Here is a 17,437-nt window from a genome sequence, read left to right on the forward strand (position 1 = left end):
AGGTAAAGGCTGCCCCCTCTGTTTCCACGTTGTGTTGTGGTGTGCTGTAGCTGTAATCTGGAGTACATCAGTCCCACACTGGCCTCTGAACGGCGATATCAATGTGAAGTCGTTTTCATCTGGACCCCAAAGTTAAGCACCTGCGCATCCCGCCCATCATGCCGATTCGCGCCCCGCCCCACGAGCCCGAACCCCTTTCCTCATAACTTATCCCCATTCTCTGTACGGAAAAGAATTGAGGCAGTTGAGTGGATTTTAAGTCCGGAGTATGTCTGCGCGCAGAAAGCGTAAACAAACACCAGCGGATAAAGGAAAAGGTGAGCGTTGCGCCCGCGGTAATTCGGCGTACTCACTTCTGCCCCAAGTTCGGAGTCTGTGACTGGCGTGCGCCTGCGTTTGCGCATGCTCATTGTCGTGCTCATGCGCGAGGGCGAGCGGGGCGGAGCGCAGTGTAAGTTAGCCGCGCGTGCAGAGACACCTTGACCCCGCCAACACGTCGGTGGCGACGACGCGACAAAACCCGTAAACTCCAGTAGTCCTGTTTGCCACCGAGAGCTCAGCGACTCTTTTGTTGGAAGGGTGCAGGTAAGCGTTAAAAAGTGTGTGAAGTTATGGAGTTATGCAATGCATGACAAGTTTCGATAGCTTAGAAGTGAGTTTAATTTACCATGGCCACCTTGGTATACCAAAGGAATGAGGTGTGAGGAGCAAAGGTTGTGAGTTCGCGACCAGCTCTTGGTAAGTGCGTTTTTAAGAGCTAATATTCGATGAGAACAACTAGAATATCGAATTAAACATAGAAATTTCAAGTGACGTTAACGTCAGCTACTCCCGCAGTTTATTTAAACAACCTGCATAATGTATTCTAAATTACATCCCAACTCTCGAAACTGCAGTATGTAAAATATAAATAGTTAACTACAACGTTGTAAATTATTTTGACTAGGGTTCTGTAGTTTTTCAAAAGTATTACTGCACCCCAAGGAGTACAAGCCACACATTATCGCACTTTTAATTTCATTTTTATTTTGCGCTGAATTACTTTACAGGCATAAAACAAAAATGTAGTTCACGAGATTCACTTTAAATCAGCGCTCCGTACAATCACCAAGGATTTTTTTTGCTTGCAAAATATATTTTAACTATTCAGACCTTATAATTAGTCAATCAATCAATCAATCAATACGGCCATTTCTCAAGCCTACATAATCCATTTTTAGAACTGCATTGATCTGGCAAATATCCCAGCAACTAACTACTGTGTTTTACATACTCTTACATAAAGTTCTGCTTTTGATTTATGAACAGTAATGGACAGTAATCTCTTTCTTTTTATTTTGTAAGATTTGTCTGCTTTCCCTTAAATATTTATATTAGTATAATAGATAGATAGATAGATACTTTATTAATCCCAAGGGGAAATTCACATAACAGTATCTAATTAGTGTTATAATCTAATATCTAATAGGTCTGTTTGCACAGTATGTTCAGATTCTGTGAATATTGCATTTAAATTTACTTATTTGGCAGACACTCTTATCCAAGGCGACTTAAAACATTCCATTTCTTTTGGTTTTCCAATTAGAGAAGTCAAGTGACTTGTTCAGGGTCACACAGTGTCAATAGTGGGGATTTGAAATCACAACCCCAGCCTTAATCATTACACCACACTGCCTATAGAATAATTTTAGAATAAATACTTCTACTTATCACAGAGTCTCAGTTCTGTCATTTTATCTGTCACATGTGACACTGTAAAGTTTTATCGAGAACACACTTGAACTGAACACTACCAGAGTGTTACCATTTTATATTTTTATCATGGAAAAATGTATTTATCACCATGCAGAAAGTAGTGTAAAATGAGTCTAATTACTATGCAAAGTAATTACATTTATTTAGATTCAATAGACTGCGGTGGGCTGGCGCCCTGTCCGGGGTTTGTTCCTGCCTTGCGCCCTGTGTTGGCTGGGATTGGCTCCAGCAGACCCCTGTGAAAGGATGTAGTGGGTTGGATAATGGATGGATGGATAGATTGAATAGAAGCAGTTGCGTTTTATGATGCACACTCAACCTCTGTGTCCATTGCAACATATTATTTTTGTTAGAAGTGGAAGTCTAAAGTCAAAAACTTGAACATATTCCAGGAGAATAAATATATATACACATTTTTTTCAGCTGCATTAGATTGCTTTTTATGATCTCAGTTATTTTGGTTATATAATTTATCTTACACACACACACACACACACACACACACATTCAGAGGCAAGTTGCTTTGTGCTTATTGACTCTATGCCAGGTAACATTTTTAGATTATCTGAAATCATTCAATGGTATTTTGAGTGATGCACTTAAAATCATGTAATTTTAAATAGCTTCATGTTGCCTGTATCATCGAGCAAGTTACTTCAATAGTTTAAAATAAACCAGTTAACATACTGTATTTTTGGTTGCTCAGATATTTCCCATTTTTCCAAGATGTTATGCCCTGCAGAAATGGCTTGCAATTCTTAATTCTTAAAGATTAGTTATAGTTCTAAATAACAATCACAATAATAAGCATGAATAATACAATTAAAAAAAAAATTGTTTGCTTAAAAATGCATTCATTTGAACCTTTTTGCTTCCATTTTTTCCCTGGGACCATATATATATGTATGTATGTATGTATATATATATAAACTGCTCAAAAAAATTAAAGGAACACTTTGAAAACACATCAGATCTCAATGGGAAAAAGAAATCCTCCTGGATATCTATACTGATATAGACTGGGTAATGTGTTAGGAACGAAAGGATGCCACATCGTTTGATGGAAATGAAAATGATCAACCTACAGAGCCTTGAATTCGAAGACACCCCAAAAATCAGAGTGAAAAAATTATGTGGCAGGCTAGTCCATTTTGCCAAAATTTAATTGCAGCAACTCAAAATTGTACGCAGCACTTTGTATGGCCCCTGTGTTCTTGTATACATGCCTGACAACATCGGTGCATGCTTCTAATGAGATGACAGATGGTGTTGTGGGGGATCTCCTCCCAGATCTGGACCAGGGCATCACTGAGCTCCTGGACAGTCTGAGGTGCAACCTGGTGGCATTGGATGGACCAAAACATAATGTTCCAGAGGTGTTCTATTGGATTTAGGTCAGGAAAATGTGGTGGCCAGTCAATGGTATCAATTCCTTCATCCTCCAGGAACTGCCTGCATACTCTCACCACATGAGGCCAGGAATTGTCGTGCACCAGGAGCCACTGTACCAGCATAGGGTCTGACAATGGGTCCAAGGATTTCATCCTGATACCTAATGGCAGCCAAGGTGCCTTTGTCAAGCCTGTAGCGGTCTGTGTGACCCTCCATGGAGATGCCTCCCCAGACAATCATTAACCCACCACCAAACTGCTCATGCTGAATGATGTTACAGGCAGCATAATGTTCTCCATGGCTTCTCCAGACCCTTTCACTTCTGTTACGTGCTCAGGGTGAACCTGCTCTCATCTGTAAAAAGCACAGGGCACCAGTGGTGCATCCGCCAATTCTGGTATTCTATGGCGAATGCCAATCGAGCTGCATGCTGCTGGGCAGTGAGCTCAGGGCCCATTAGAGGACATGGGGCCCTTGGGTCACCCTCATGAAGTCTTTCTGGTTGTTTGGTCAGAGACATTCACACCAGTGGCCTGCTGGAGGTCATTTTGTAGGGCTCTGGCAGTGCTCATCCTGTTCCTCCTTGCCCAAAGGAGCAGATACTGGTCCTGCTGATGGGTTATGGACCTTCTATGGCCCTCTCCAGCTCTCCTAGAGTAACTGCTTGTCTCCTAGAATCTCCTCCATGCCATTGAGACTGTGCAGGGAGTCACAGCAAACCTTCTGGCAATGACACGTATTGATGTGCCATCCTGGAGAAGTTGGACTACCTGTGCAGCCTCTGTAGGGTCCAGGTATCGCCTCATGCTACCAGTAATGACACTGACTGTAGCCAAATGCAAAACTAGTGAAGAAACAGTCAGAAAAGATGAGGAGGGAAAAATGTCAGTGGCCTCCACCTGTTAAACCATTCATTCCTGTTTTGGGGTCATCTCATTGTTGCCCCTCTAGTGCATCTGTTGTTAATTTCATTAACACCACAGCAGCTGAAACTGATTAACAACCCCCTCTGCTACTTAACCGACCAGATTAATATCCCATAAGTTTCATTGACTTTATGCTATACTCTGATTAAAAGTGTTCCTTTAATTCTTTTGAGCAGTATATATATATATATATATATATACATACATACATATATATATGTATATATATATATATATATATATATATATATATATATATATATATATATATATATATATATATATATGTATATATGTATATATATATATATATATATATGTATATATATATATATATGTATATATATATATATATATATATATATATATATATATATATATATATATATATATATATATATATATATATATATATATATATATATATATATATATATATATATATATATATATATATATACATATATATATATATATATATATACATATATATATATATATATATATATATATATATATATATATACACATATATATATATATATGTATATGTATATATATATATATATATATATATATGTATATATATATATATATATATATATATATATATATATATATATATATATATGTATATATATATATGTATATGTATATATATATATATGTATATGTATATATATATAATATATGTATATGTATATATATATATATATATATATGTATATGTATATATATATATATATATATATATATATATGTATATGTATATATATATATATATATATATATATATATGTATATGTATATATATATATATATATATATATATATATATGTATATATATATATATGTATATGTATATGTATATGTATATATGTATATGTATATATATATATATATATATATATATATATATATATATATATATATGTATGTGTGTGTATGTATGTATGTATGTATATATATGTATGTATATACAGTGGGTATGGAAAGTATTCAGACCCCCTTCAATTTTTCACTCTTTGTTATATTGCAGCCATTTGCTAAAATCATTTAAATTAATTTTTTTTCCTCATTAATGTACACACAGCACCCCATATTGACAGACAAAAAAGAATTTTTGAAATTGTTGCAGATTTTTTAAAAAAGAAAAACTGAAATATCACATGGTCCTAAGTATTCAGACCCTTTGCTGTGACACTCATATATTTAACTCCGGTGCTTTCCATTTCTTCTGATCATCCTTGAGATCACCTTCATTTGAGTCCAGCTGTGTTTGATTATACTGATTGGACTTGATTAGGAAAGCCACACACCTGTCTATATAAGACCTTACAGCTCACAATGCATGTCAGAGCAAATGAGAATCATGAGGTCAAAGGAACTGCCTGAAGAGCTCAGAGACAGAATTGTGGCAAGGCACAGATCTGGCCAAGGTTACAAAAATTTCTGCTGCACTTAAGGTTCCCAAGAGCACAGTGGCCTCCATAATCCTTAAATGGAAGACGTTTGGGACGACCAGAACTTCCTAGAGCTGGCCGTCCGGCCAAGCTGAGCTACCAAGGGGGAGAAGAGCCTTGGTGAGAGAGGTAAAGAACCACCCAAAGATCACTTTGGCTGAGCTCCAGAGATGCAGTCAGGAGATGGGAGAAAGTTGTAGAAAGTCAACCATCACTGCAGCCCTCCACCAGTCAGGGCTTTATGGCAGAGTGGCCTGTCGGAAGCCTCTCCTCAGTGCAAGACACATGACAGCCTGCATGGAGTTTGCTAAAAGACACCTGAAGATTCTCTGGTCTGATGAGACCAAGATAGAACTTTTTGGCCTTAATTCTAAGCGGTATGTGTGGAGACAACCAGGCACTGCTCATCACTTGTCCAATACAGTCCCCACAGTGAAGCATGGCGGTGGCAGCATCATGCTGTGGGGTGTTTTTCAGCTGCAGGGACAGGACGACTGGTTGCAATCGAGAGAAAGCTGAATGCGGCCAAGTACAGGGATATCCTGGACAAAAACCTTCTCCAGAGTGCTAAGGACCTCAGACTGGGCCGAAGGTTTACCTTCCAACAAGACAATGACCCTAAGCACACAGCTAAAATAACGAAGGAGTGGCTTCACAACAACTCTGTGACTGTTCTTGAATGGCCCAGCCAGAGCCCTGACTTAAACCCAATTGAGCATCTCTGGAGAGACCTAAAAATGGCTGTCCACCAACGTTTACCATCCAACCTGACAGAACTGGAGAGGATCTGCAAGGAGGAATGGCAGAGGATCCCCAAATCCAGGTGTGAAAAACTTGTTGCATCTTTCCCAAGAAGACTCATGGCTGTATTAGCTCAAAAGGGTGCTTCTACTAAATACTGAGCAAAGGGTCTGAATACTTAGGACCATGTGATATTTCAGTTTTTCTTTTTTAATAAATCTGCAACAATTTCAAAAATTATTTTTTTTTCTGTCAATATGGGGTGCTGTGTGTACATTAATGAGGGAAAAAAATAATTTAAATGATTATAGCAAATGGCTGCAATATAACAAGAGTGAAAAATTGAAGGGGGTCTGAATACTTTCCGTACCCACTGTATATGTGTGTAAAAGTTTTTGGTTGACAAAAATTTCATGTTAAATTTAATGAATCAAAAAAAGTTCTGGAGATTTTGCAGGAACTTTAGAAACTTGTTTGTACACATGAGGCTTGAATGGGTTACTCAGGCTTTGTGCAGAGGTTGCCTGTTGTCAGCCACATGATTTTATTTCATTCTTTTCTACCTTATTACTCCTGTTATCAGTGACCATTCAGAAAACTGTACTGCAACAGCAAAGTGTACAATCGCAGGAATTCTAAAGCAGTGGCTATAGGAGCAGCAGGGCTTTCTTTCATTGGCTAAAGTCTGTGCTTCTGGACTCGCTATATGACACTCAGAAAAGAGTGTGAATGACGTGACAATGAGGAGGAATCCACCCATGGTGAAAAAATACATTGCTGCACATTTCAAATTTGTCACAACCTACTGGAATATAAGAATGTTACTTCTTTAATTTTAATAATGATTTAGGAACAGATAACCCAAAACTGAACTTTGGTTAATAATGAAATGACACATTATAACTATTAGTCATCCCAAATGTCAAACATGAGGAGAGTATACTGTAGTTTGGGCTGCTTTGCAATCTTAGGATCTGAACAGCTTGGTACATTTGGGAATTCATTTTGCCATAAATAAATGCAGTGCACTTTGCAGATGAATGTAGGTGATCTGCCTCTGTGCCGAATGCTTAACATAATGTTGTTTGTTCAGACTTACTACTGTGCTATGTAACCAAGTAAACTGAAAAGAATATGTTTGAAAGTTTTAAGTGGTACTTAAGTCAAAGTTCTGAACTCCACTTAAAATAAATGGTGTTGCATGCAAGGCAACACCTAGATATTGGTTCTTCAGAGGGAAAGGAGCTTTTATACTTCAAAGTCAATATGTGGAATTGATAACCCAGAGAGTGGAAAAATATAGAGGAATCCATTGATGGAAAAGAATTTTCTACCTCCTGACTCTTGACAGTATTAAATAAAAAAGGCTTATGAAAACACATATGCCACAAAATGCTTTACTAACAAATCTATTTATTAATCAAATACTCTCTATTAAGACTAAATTTAAATTTGGATTGCATTAATCCATTGTTCAAATTCAGTCTTTTCATTTCAGGATTCTTTGGTGTTGGAGTCAGATGTGTATGGAATTTCAGCCCTGTTGTTGAGAACAGTTCATTATCGGCCAATGCTAATTTTTCTCTGGCAATTTTAGAACTATCAGATAATCTAACAGACCTACGTCTGCAATACAGATGCAAAGAAAAGAACCAACACCAGCAGTTAGTGACTATGCCATAAATGAAACGTGGATGCCTGGAGCCTATAGACCACTGTGGTACCTACTGTGCCATTGTGCTGCCCATCAAAATATAAACTCCTGGCAGCCATGAAAATTTGGAATGGACAGCATCTGTGCATGTTTCTGGATGACAATAAAGGCTCATTATGTTTCTGTTCATGCTAGGTGTCTAGATATTTAAATTAATCCTCTGGCAGGTAATAACTGTTTTCAGGCATTCATCACTATTTATGTTTGAAAAGTAATAGCCTAAAAAGTAGCATTAAGTATATCCTCGAGCTTTGCAAAATACACTATTTGTATTAATTGTTTTGAGCTTGATGAGATATTTACCTTTTACTAAATATTTTAAAATAATTTCAGGATATTTGCAAACATGAATAATTAATTCAATTTGTAAAATATGAAAGGTTTCTATGCATTATTTACCACACACAAATTATGAATTAACAAATGTTCCATGTAGTGTACATGTTTTAATGGTGTGGGGCTGTGGATAAAATGTGTTGGGGAAACCAAAAAAACTGAAACCATGTACTGGTTTAAAAATTGTCAAATAACCACAATAGATAATGCTGGACTTGTACTTTTTTAATGTCATGATGGGGTGGGAGATTGAGACTTGACAAAAAATTTGCAGAGAAGAATGCATGAACTCACCTGAGCTAAGTGAACCTGCTGCACTGCAGAACGTTAACGGAGGATTGGAAAATACAACACTGCAGTGGTACAGCCATGCACTACAGAGTGACTTGATAAGATTGACAAGTTGTTGCCACAATTATATATTTTTTTTTTTATGCCTTCTTGATTTACATGTAGAATCTGTTGCAGACAGATGCTGGGGAATACTGTTGAAGAGTACGCTGTTGTGTTTGTGGGAGAAATGAATGTTATATAGACAAGTAATTCAGGTTATCTTTTTTCCCTTAAAAAAGGAAAATAATGTATTAATATAAATATTTCCAGTTCATGTTCCACCACACAATTGAAATTACTATGTGAACACTGATTGAATAACCGTTGTGCATGAGTATGGGCTAACTGTAAATTATCACAAGACGTAATCTCATTTAATTACAAGGGTATCAACCTAGTCAGAGTGAATTGTGTCCTATTCAGAATTCTTTCATGATTTACACCTGCTGGCGGAATAGAGTTTGGAGGATCTTCTAAAGCACTACCTCTGCCTATGGTTCACACCAATGTTCCTCGGTTTCCAAAGTATTTGAAAGTAAAACTAGCCAATTCATTGTAGCAGACAAAGGTATTAAACACTCTTACTTTGAATTAATTTTGAATGAATATCTTATCTGAAATATGTGTGTTTATATAAATTCCCCACACACAATTTTCTTTACGAGGAATGAAAAGATGTTCTGGATGTATCTGTCTTATGGAACAAACATATCTTGCTGTAGTCAGTACAAATGCCAAGAAGACAGAGATGATTAGATTTGAGTCAGGACCATAATAAGGTAAGGCTGTACTCCGAAATGTAGGCTTCCAGTCAAGGAGGAGATGGCTAACAGATGGAGATGAGAGCACTCACAACTCCCTCCAAACTTGATTCATTTTTCTTTTTTAGATTTGTTTAGAGACAGATGTCCCAATATGAGTCCGCTCTGCTCAGAAAACCAGTAGTTGTGTAGTGCATGGCTGGTCTAGGTCTCTAAAAGCAAGAAAGCACAATGCATTCATAGCACACCATGGGTGCTTTACTTTAACATTGTTGAGTATTCTTCCAATCGTAACCGTGTATGGGAGGCTTTGGAAGGTTATGATAGCAGAGTAGTCCAGCATGAGTGGGGATGCCAGTATATTTCAGCAAGCTGGATCTTAAAGCATGGGAGCTGCTAAAATCAATTTGTTTTTTTCTGCAGAGCACAATGAGGAAGGGAGGAACATGGAGACTGTTGAAAGGCTGGCCTTCAGATGCATGGTAAGATGCTTTTTTACATTCAGGAATCCATCTTCAGCTTCAAAAGTCACTATACAGTGATACCAGTAGCACATTGACCACTTTTGCACCCCTCTAACCTGAAAATAACTGAGCAAATATATTTTTTCCTTCCATTTCCTTAATGAACTTTTTTCAAAAAATGCAAGCAAAGAGATTAGTCCTACCATAGTTCTTACAAAGGCCAGGTTATGAGATGTACATATTTGTTGTAGAAAAATGTTTACAGCCAAAATTAGGAGAGGTGAATTCATTTATCAGCTAACAGGCAGGGGCCATCTGATCAGTCTTTTAGGTTTAAAAATGATTGCATTTGAACAGTTTATATGTAGTTTTTGTTTTTCTTCAGGAAAAATGCAAGGTGGAGTCCAGCACAGACTCTGACTCGGACATGAGCCCAGAGGTAAGAGCTTCAGCTAAAATGACCTATGCTTGTTAAAGCACTAGGAAGGGGAGAAGTATAAGCTGCCCCAGCCAAAAACAACTCCTATAACATTGTAATATTCCATGATTGAGTACATACTGTATGGGTATTTATAATGTCTGTTTGGGCTCATTTGCACTTCGAGTTCTTTATAGAAATCCAACATACACTCAAGTGCATCACATGGCAGACCACTTAAAGCAGAGGACTGATGATTCAGTTTGGACAGCCCACTATGTCTCTGTGCTTCATTTTAAGCTAAACTCTTGTACTTACTTTATGATTCTGTTGCCAACCCTTTATTTCAAAGTACTTTATATTTTAGTTTTAGAAGAACTGCCCTAGACATAACCTTATACTATAGGATCTGATTTAAAAAAAAAAACAAACACACACACAGGAATTGGCCCTAGCTAAGGATAGTGCTCGATATTGAAGTTGCTACTATTTGCCACCCTTTTTAACCTTGCATGCATACTAACACACACCAATAGTTCTGCAAATGTTAGTTTAATTGGAGTTTTTTCACTCTTGTAATACAGGCTGGGGTGTCCAGTACATCAGAGAGTGGAACTGGAAGAAGCAGAGTGGGGCCATGGCACTCGGCAAGAAAGAGTACATGGCCGGTAAGTTATTGTGGGTATGGGGGTAACAAGTTGGTTCTGTAATCCTGACTGACTTCTGAATTTTTTTCTTTTTCCTTTTCTCGTAGTCTTTAGATCCATATGATGGATCCTCAGAAAACTCTTCAGACTCATCCGATTGTAGTTTGGGAAGCCAACAAGTCTTAAGTGGAGCAGGTCAACTAGATGTTCCTATTGACACTGCTGCAGTAATGGAGTTAGGTCATTTTGAGAAAGATCTTCAAGCTGATGTGCACATGAGGTCCTTTAGTGATTCTGAAGTGCCCCCAGTGTCTGTCCTGCAACTTGAAGGACCACTGGAGAAGTTGCATGACTCTGGCATTCATTCAGAATTGTCTTTCTCAACCATCATTGGGTCAACAGAAAGCCCATCTGGTACAATGAAAGTTGAGTCGTGCAGACCTTTCTCTAGAGTGAGTAGTATGCAGGATCCCTTACAGAAACGCAAACTCCTCTGCCATGCAGATACGGGGGAATGCTTGCACAAGAAGAAGCAGCGTGTAATTCATTTAGAGGTGAGTGTTACATGTTGCCGCTCCTCTTCTCTAGCATTCTTACGTGTTTATTTATTGGATTCATTTTTCTTTCATTTCCCAGGACACAGAGTGATACCTGCCATTCATTAACAAGGGATGTTTTCTGAAGAGGATTTTCTGTTAAGGATCACAGTTGCACTGCACTTTGTTTTTTGTACCTTTCTTGAGGTGTTGTTTACTTTGAAAAATATTTAAGTTCTTGGTTTTTGATTGCACTCATTAAAGAATTTTTTTTTTTTAAACTTTGCCTTATTGCTAGCTGAAGCCTATACACATTTGATAGATACAGGAGATTATATGCACATATCCATACATGTGAACAATATTTAAAGATGTTTATTAGTAATGATAGGCCGCCGGGAGCAGTGTTATCCAACGGACTACCCCAAGCACTCCTCATCTTCCTTTGCTGCCTAGTTAGCTCTTTTCTTGAGTCGTAACACTTAACAAGAGATCAGTAATGGCTTAGGTGGACTGGCCTGATACGCCAACATAACCTGTCCAAGAATTGTTGGGGGGGACAACATATGTACAGTATGACAATGGGACAGGGCTAGGAAACCACCTGTCACATTGTATTTTACAAAACAACTTAGTACAGCATTCAAAGGAGTTTTAAAAGGTCACGTATTAGAAAATATTGCCTTTAAAAGGGATAGCAGACTTTTTATGCTAATGGTTTTCTGTCTGTTTAATAAGTAGCAGTTTTTTTGTTCAATATAAAGAACACCGCATCAGTTATGGAAATCTGCCCCGATTTAAAACGGGTACTTTAGACGAGCTGAATTGCACAGCAGTTATTACACTGCGCTACTTAAAATAAAAGTGATTTGAAAGGCAAGATACTTATTTAAAACAGTTTTAGAGAGCAAATCCTTTCAAATCACTAAGATAGGAGCTTTTCCCCTTGATGTGACAAAAATGTATTTCTACACAATCAAGAACAAAAGTCCTGCTCTTAAATGTCAGACTCAGAGCTCAGTAGGGTGTTGGCCACAGCACTTGATATAAATTTTCATGGGTGAAGGATCAAATCAAACTCCTGAAATACTTGATGCGCCAGTGTGTTACATGTACAACAGAGCAGTGGTACTTTGTCTTAATTGAAAGTGTCTTGGTGTTCTAAAACAATGTTTCCATCTGAATAAGCCAAAAAAAAAAATTTAGCAGTGATAATAGAAACCTGACTTTATTAATGCTAATTCTTATTCTCCCACCATAACTGGTCCATGTTCTTTTTACTTCTCCTCTTCCATCATCACTCACATCCTCAAGCCAACCTTTTCACTTGCTTTAGCCCTTCAACTTCCTCAAGCTTTCCAGCAGAACTTTCAACAGATAAACATCTAACAAGGATTAGTAAGTAAGCAAGCAACCGAATCTGAAGAGCTACTTTACTACTCAGTGCACAAAACTGCTACTCCACGCTCATAGAAGCTGTGGGGGTCTTCCTTTGTTGCAATATCAAAGTCAACGGTGAAGATGAGGTCCGTGCGGGTGAAGTTCAAATACACTGGCAGAGTGACCTATGAGTTGAAACAAGGACAAAACAAGAAGATTGATAACGAACATGTGCTTACTTATTACCAAAACACAAGTGTCACCCAAATAGAGGGACCCTGGTGTAGCAAGTCCCACAATTCCCCACCCTGTCAATTAGTAGAAGGTCCCATGACAAAGTGCATCTGCTACTCACCATCACCTTTTTCTCAGAGGTGCTCTGCTTAATCCAGCGTAGCTGTGTGAGGGGCAGCTCCGTTGAAATGGTATTTGAAAGGGAGAGCTTGTTGTTACTACACGTAGCTCCCTGGAGTTTAAGACCTAAACAAAAGAAAGCCACCATATTTATAGTATCTACCAGCAAACCTCTACAGATCACCAAATGTCTGCATATTAACCTTTGATTCCAAAGCTGCAGGCGTCCAGCACAGCATTTTGTGTAGTTGTGATGTTCACTTCAAGGCACAGCTCCTCCAATGACCAACTATTTGCTTGTGCCACGTACTGCCTGGTAGCAGTGATGTATGCCTCAGGGACAAAGAGGCCTCCAAGGCAGACATGAATATTCTGGAAATAAAACAAAAATTATGACTGTATAAAAGTCAAGACACACTACTGAGTTTTGGATTGCAGGGACTTCACTTGCCACCATGAACACCACGGTGTGGATACCTTGAGCTCCTTAGCTCCTCCAGTGGCTGCTGCTTGGGAAATTTGCTGTAGCTGCTTGATGCGCTCACTGAAGTCAGCAACCCACTGAATGACAGTCATTGAAGCTGGGACTGTGTAGCGAGACCAGCTACGAGGAAGAATACCTGATGAAAAAAGAACAAAGTGCATGAATGTGTCGTATTCAGAATGTAATGTTAACTTGTTTCCACTGGAGGGGGTATCAATGCCGAGAGACTTGGTTTAAACTGGTAGCACCCTGAAGAAGTACAGTAGATACATCAACACAAAGTAATGGTCACCCGTGAGACCGTGAAATGCACCTCATGAGCTTTACTGGCTGCTGATTCCACGAGACGATGCTACCGCACACAAGGAACAAAACAGCACCTTATAGTTACACTGACTGCTAAGAGCTCGTTTATACTTCACGCTCAGAATGCGTACACGCACGCATCATGGCTACCATGCATTTCCAGCTTTCATTTGACGCGTCCTCTGAAATTAATGCAACGTGTGCGAAAGTTGCAGTACCAGCAAAAAGTCGGGGGCGCAGTGTGTTAAAAGGTGGAATGTGAAGTCAGAGTCTCTGGTTACTATCTACTTGTGAGAGAAAGCCCCAATGCGGATCCTACGAGATGGATGTGCGCGCTTCGATGTTTGATGAATGTTTGATGTGGTGAAGCAAAATGCCGACATACAAATGCATTTGTGGTGCTTTTATATTTAAGCATCGCATATTCCCAATCGTAATGACACGACACATTTTAAAAGTCTCACATATAATCTTCTGTGCCATCTTTTTTTTCTGGGCTTCCTCCTGACCTGACAGCAGCGGTAAACAGCAACAGATCACCACACAGAACACATTAAATGTGTGATATTCCAGCTCTCTGCACATTTAGAATCCTTAGATTTATACTGGACATCACTTTCATGATGAAATGCATTAAAAGTATGTATGTTACATTTTACAGATAAATCGTTAATTTAATTTAAATAATGAATACTGTTAATAATTACACACATGCGAGTGACACGATGGCGGAGTGGTAGCACTGCTGTCTCGCAGGGAGTCACATTGCTGGCATTCCCTGCCTGGAGTTTGCGTGTTTTCCTGCTGGGTTTCCACACTGTGCTCTGGTTTCCTTCCAAAGATATGCAGATTTAGTGACATTAAAATGACACCAGTGTGTGTGTGTGAGTGCTTGTATTCACCTTGCGATGAGCTCGTCCAGGGATTGTTTCTGCCTCGTGCCCAATGCTTGCTGGAATAGACAGATCCCTGTACTGATGGATTTAATCATTAAACGTCCTTTTCAGAGATAACTGCGGTAAGGTGTCATCGGAATTTAATGGGTGTTCCAGGCAATTCACAACACAGAGAAGCCGAACCAGTTCTCACCGTGATAATATCTCGCACTGTCACCTGCTGGATTCCTCCAGATTTACGTAAAGTACGCGCGCAAGTATAAACAGTAAAGCGCTTGCATAGCAGCAGTGTCCGCTGGAACATGCGTCGCGTCACATGAAGTATAAACCTGGCCTAAGTCCACCAGAGGACATTCTCACACACAAGGTATAAAAGAGCAAACCTTTCACCAGCTCATTGATGAGCGTGCGCAGGTAGTTGGTCTGTTTCTTCTTTCCCTCACAGACCTGCACCACATCAGAGAGGTCCTGCCTGACATCCTGAAGCATTCGTGCCCCCATCTTCACCTCCCTTTCAAAGAATCTGAAGAGGGGATCCTAGAGAAACAGATGGCAAACAAAGTTTTGGTTCTGTGAAGTGTGAAGAGTTCATTACAAGCTCAGCACCCCACCCTACACTCACTTTAATGTTCTCCACTGTGCGCTTCAGGTGGTTCAGGGATTGAGGAATAAGCTGCAGCCAGTTGCAGGCGGTGGTATGAAGTGTCCTCATCCAGGCTGGCTGGCCATCTGATGTTGAATTGGTCCTCTGCTTCTTTTCTGTCTCGTAAGCTAGATCATCCTCATCCTCAAGCATCTGCATTTTCAGCATTTTGCTGATCATGTCAATGCCTGAACCACAAAAATCAAGGGGTGTAAATTTATATGGAAAAATAAATAATAATAAAAGAACAAAATTAAACTGCAAAATGAACACTGAAATAAAGCTGAATCAGAGTGCAACAACAAAAACAAAAAGTAGCAGCACCACTTCCACCAAAAGCGATGCTTGTGCAAGTAAAAAAATGAATCGAAGATGAAAGGAAAACAAGGGCTAAAAGAAAATGGAAGCTTTTTGTGAGTCAGGATGAATGACCAGACAGACAGCAAAGTACATGATGCTGAAGGATGAGAGACGGACTTGTACACGGCAGACGATGACGAAGATGAAGGAAACCTTCATTAAACGGTACACTGCAAACAGCTACTCGTGTTGGGAAGAGAGAGAAAGCAGAGAATATGAAAGAACACAACCCTGAGGAGAAAGGCCTAAAAGCCTCCTGCGCCTGGCACAAGAGGCCCTTGTTTACCCTGAGTGGTCAGCAGAACTTTTTCAGCGTTGGGTGGCAGACCAAGCCAAGATGGAGTCTGTGTGTCAGGAAGCATCTCAACCCAGTGAACAAACTCTTCTCGCCTAGATGAGGAAAGTGATGAGAAGAGCCCAAAAGGTCACCAGAGATCTTGAGAGCACAGCTGATCGAGCACAGACCTTAAACACGCCTACCTTATGCCATCTGGCATTTGAATATCCTTGTGCCCATCCACCTTGTAGGCCAGTTTGAATTCACTGTCAAAGCTGCCAGTGGTGAAGATGCGCTCCAGGAAAGTGTTGAGCAGGCGCTGATCAAACTCGTTGTCTATACGTCCACCGTAGATGGACTGCGCCATCAGTGTCTTCAAAGCTGTCCAGGGAATTTTATCTGGAGAGATGTTCTGGCGTCCCTAAAGAAATCAAGATTGCCCAATCGTAATCAACAGAGATGCCTCATGCTAGACAACTGCAAAGTGAAGCGAGTAGAATGATGGCGCCTTCCTCACACCCTACGTACCTTTGCAGTGTCGTCAAGCCAGGTGTCGACCGTGTCACAGGCTGACCGCAGGTCAGACTCCCCAAATTCATACTTCTTGGACCATCCCAGTGGGGCGTATCTCAGGCGCTCTTGGATGATGGCATGGAACCAGGCCAACAAGAAGTACAGACGGGCACGTTCATTAGGAGACTGCGGGCAAATAGAAACGTCCAGGAAACTTTAGGCCCAGAAGTTACACCCTGTACGGCATTTCATGGAATCTAAGATATCTATACGAGTAAATATATAAAATACAAAGCCGACGGACTCATCAACAAAAACACCATTGCTCATTTAGTTAAAAACATACGATTCAGCAGGATGGCACACCCTCAGCAGCAGGCTCCTAGACATTATGCCAATATTTAGGGGTAAACTCACAACAGGAAAATGAAAACTTATGCCAAAATCTCAAAAACGCTTTGAAGCCTGGCCAACCTGAAGTTTTTAATTTGTCGATGATAATAATACCGTAGAGAGTAGGAGACGGTAAGCCAAGGGGGTCCATTTTTTAATTTTTTTTTTTTTTCAGCCGAGTCCCGAGTAGGAACTGCAGAGAAAAACGTGGCTCTCTGTTTATACAAATACAGGCAGCCAGCAGAAGCGAAATGGAAGAACGAAAACACGCCATTGGCTTCTTCGTACTCCTCACGAGGTGGTATAACACGAAAATAACGTTGTTTGTTCTCCGTGGATTGTCT

The 17,437-nt window shown here is 39.4% G+C and overlaps 2 protein-coding genes across 6 annotated transcripts in view; one reads left to right on the forward strand and one right to left on the reverse strand.

Moving 5' to 3' along the window:
- Positions 1–202: 202 nt before the first annotated feature.
- LOC120518368 lies at positions 203–11,696 on the forward strand. 4 transcript variants are annotated; one of them, XM_039741145.1, is made up of 6 exons: positions 208–317; positions 9,846–9,904; positions 10,272–10,325; positions 10,889–10,972; positions 11,059–11,505; positions 11,588–11,696. In XM_039741145.1, exons 1-6 carry the CDS (start codon positions 269–271, stop codon positions 11,597–11,599), a joined length of 705 nt encoding a protein of 234 aa, XP_039597079.1. In that variant the 5' UTR covers positions 208–268; the 3' UTR covers positions 11,600–11,696. The 4 variants fall into 4 exon arrangements, with proteins under 4 accessions (XP_039597075.1, XP_039597079.1, XP_039597076.1 ...); XM_039741141.1 differs by having other exon boundaries at positions 203–317; positions 11,059–11,696; XM_039741142.1 differs by lacking the exon at positions 208–317 and adding an exon at positions 364–585 and having other exon boundaries at positions 11,059–11,696.
- A 148-nt stretch (positions 11,697–11,844) lies between these two features.
- The window catches only part of dync1h1 (dynein, cytoplasmic 1, heavy chain 1), a 64,333-nt gene continuing 58,740 nt past the window's right edge, over positions 11,845–17,437 (reverse strand). For both annotated transcript variants that reach the window (XM_039741137.1, XM_039741136.1), the window contains exons 70-78: positions 16,716–16,886; positions 16,391–16,608; positions 16,197–16,300; positions 15,530–15,738; positions 15,291–15,444; positions 13,699–13,841; positions 13,425–13,593; positions 13,223–13,347; positions 11,845–13,052 (exon numbers count right to left, since the gene is read on the reverse strand). In XM_039741137.1, the coding sequence (XP_039597071.1) occupies positions 12,924–13,052; positions 13,223–13,347; positions 13,425–13,593; positions 13,699–13,841; positions 15,291–15,444; positions 15,530–15,738; positions 16,197–16,300; positions 16,391–16,608; positions 16,716–16,886 (1,422 nt within the window). In that variant the 3' untranslated portion in view covers positions 11,845–12,923. The remainder of the gene's footprint in view (positions 13,053–13,222; positions 13,348–13,424; positions 13,594–13,698; positions 13,842–15,290; positions 15,445–15,529; positions 15,739–16,196; positions 16,301–16,390; positions 16,609–16,715; positions 16,887–17,437) is intronic.

This window comes from Polypterus senegalus, chromosome 18 (assembly GCF_016835505.1).
Source record: "Polypterus senegalus isolate Bchr_013 chromosome 18, ASM1683550v1, whole genome shotgun sequence".
NCBI classification, from domain to species: domain Eukaryota; kingdom Metazoa; phylum Chordata; class Cladistia; order Polypteriformes; family Polypteridae; genus Polypterus; species Polypterus senegalus.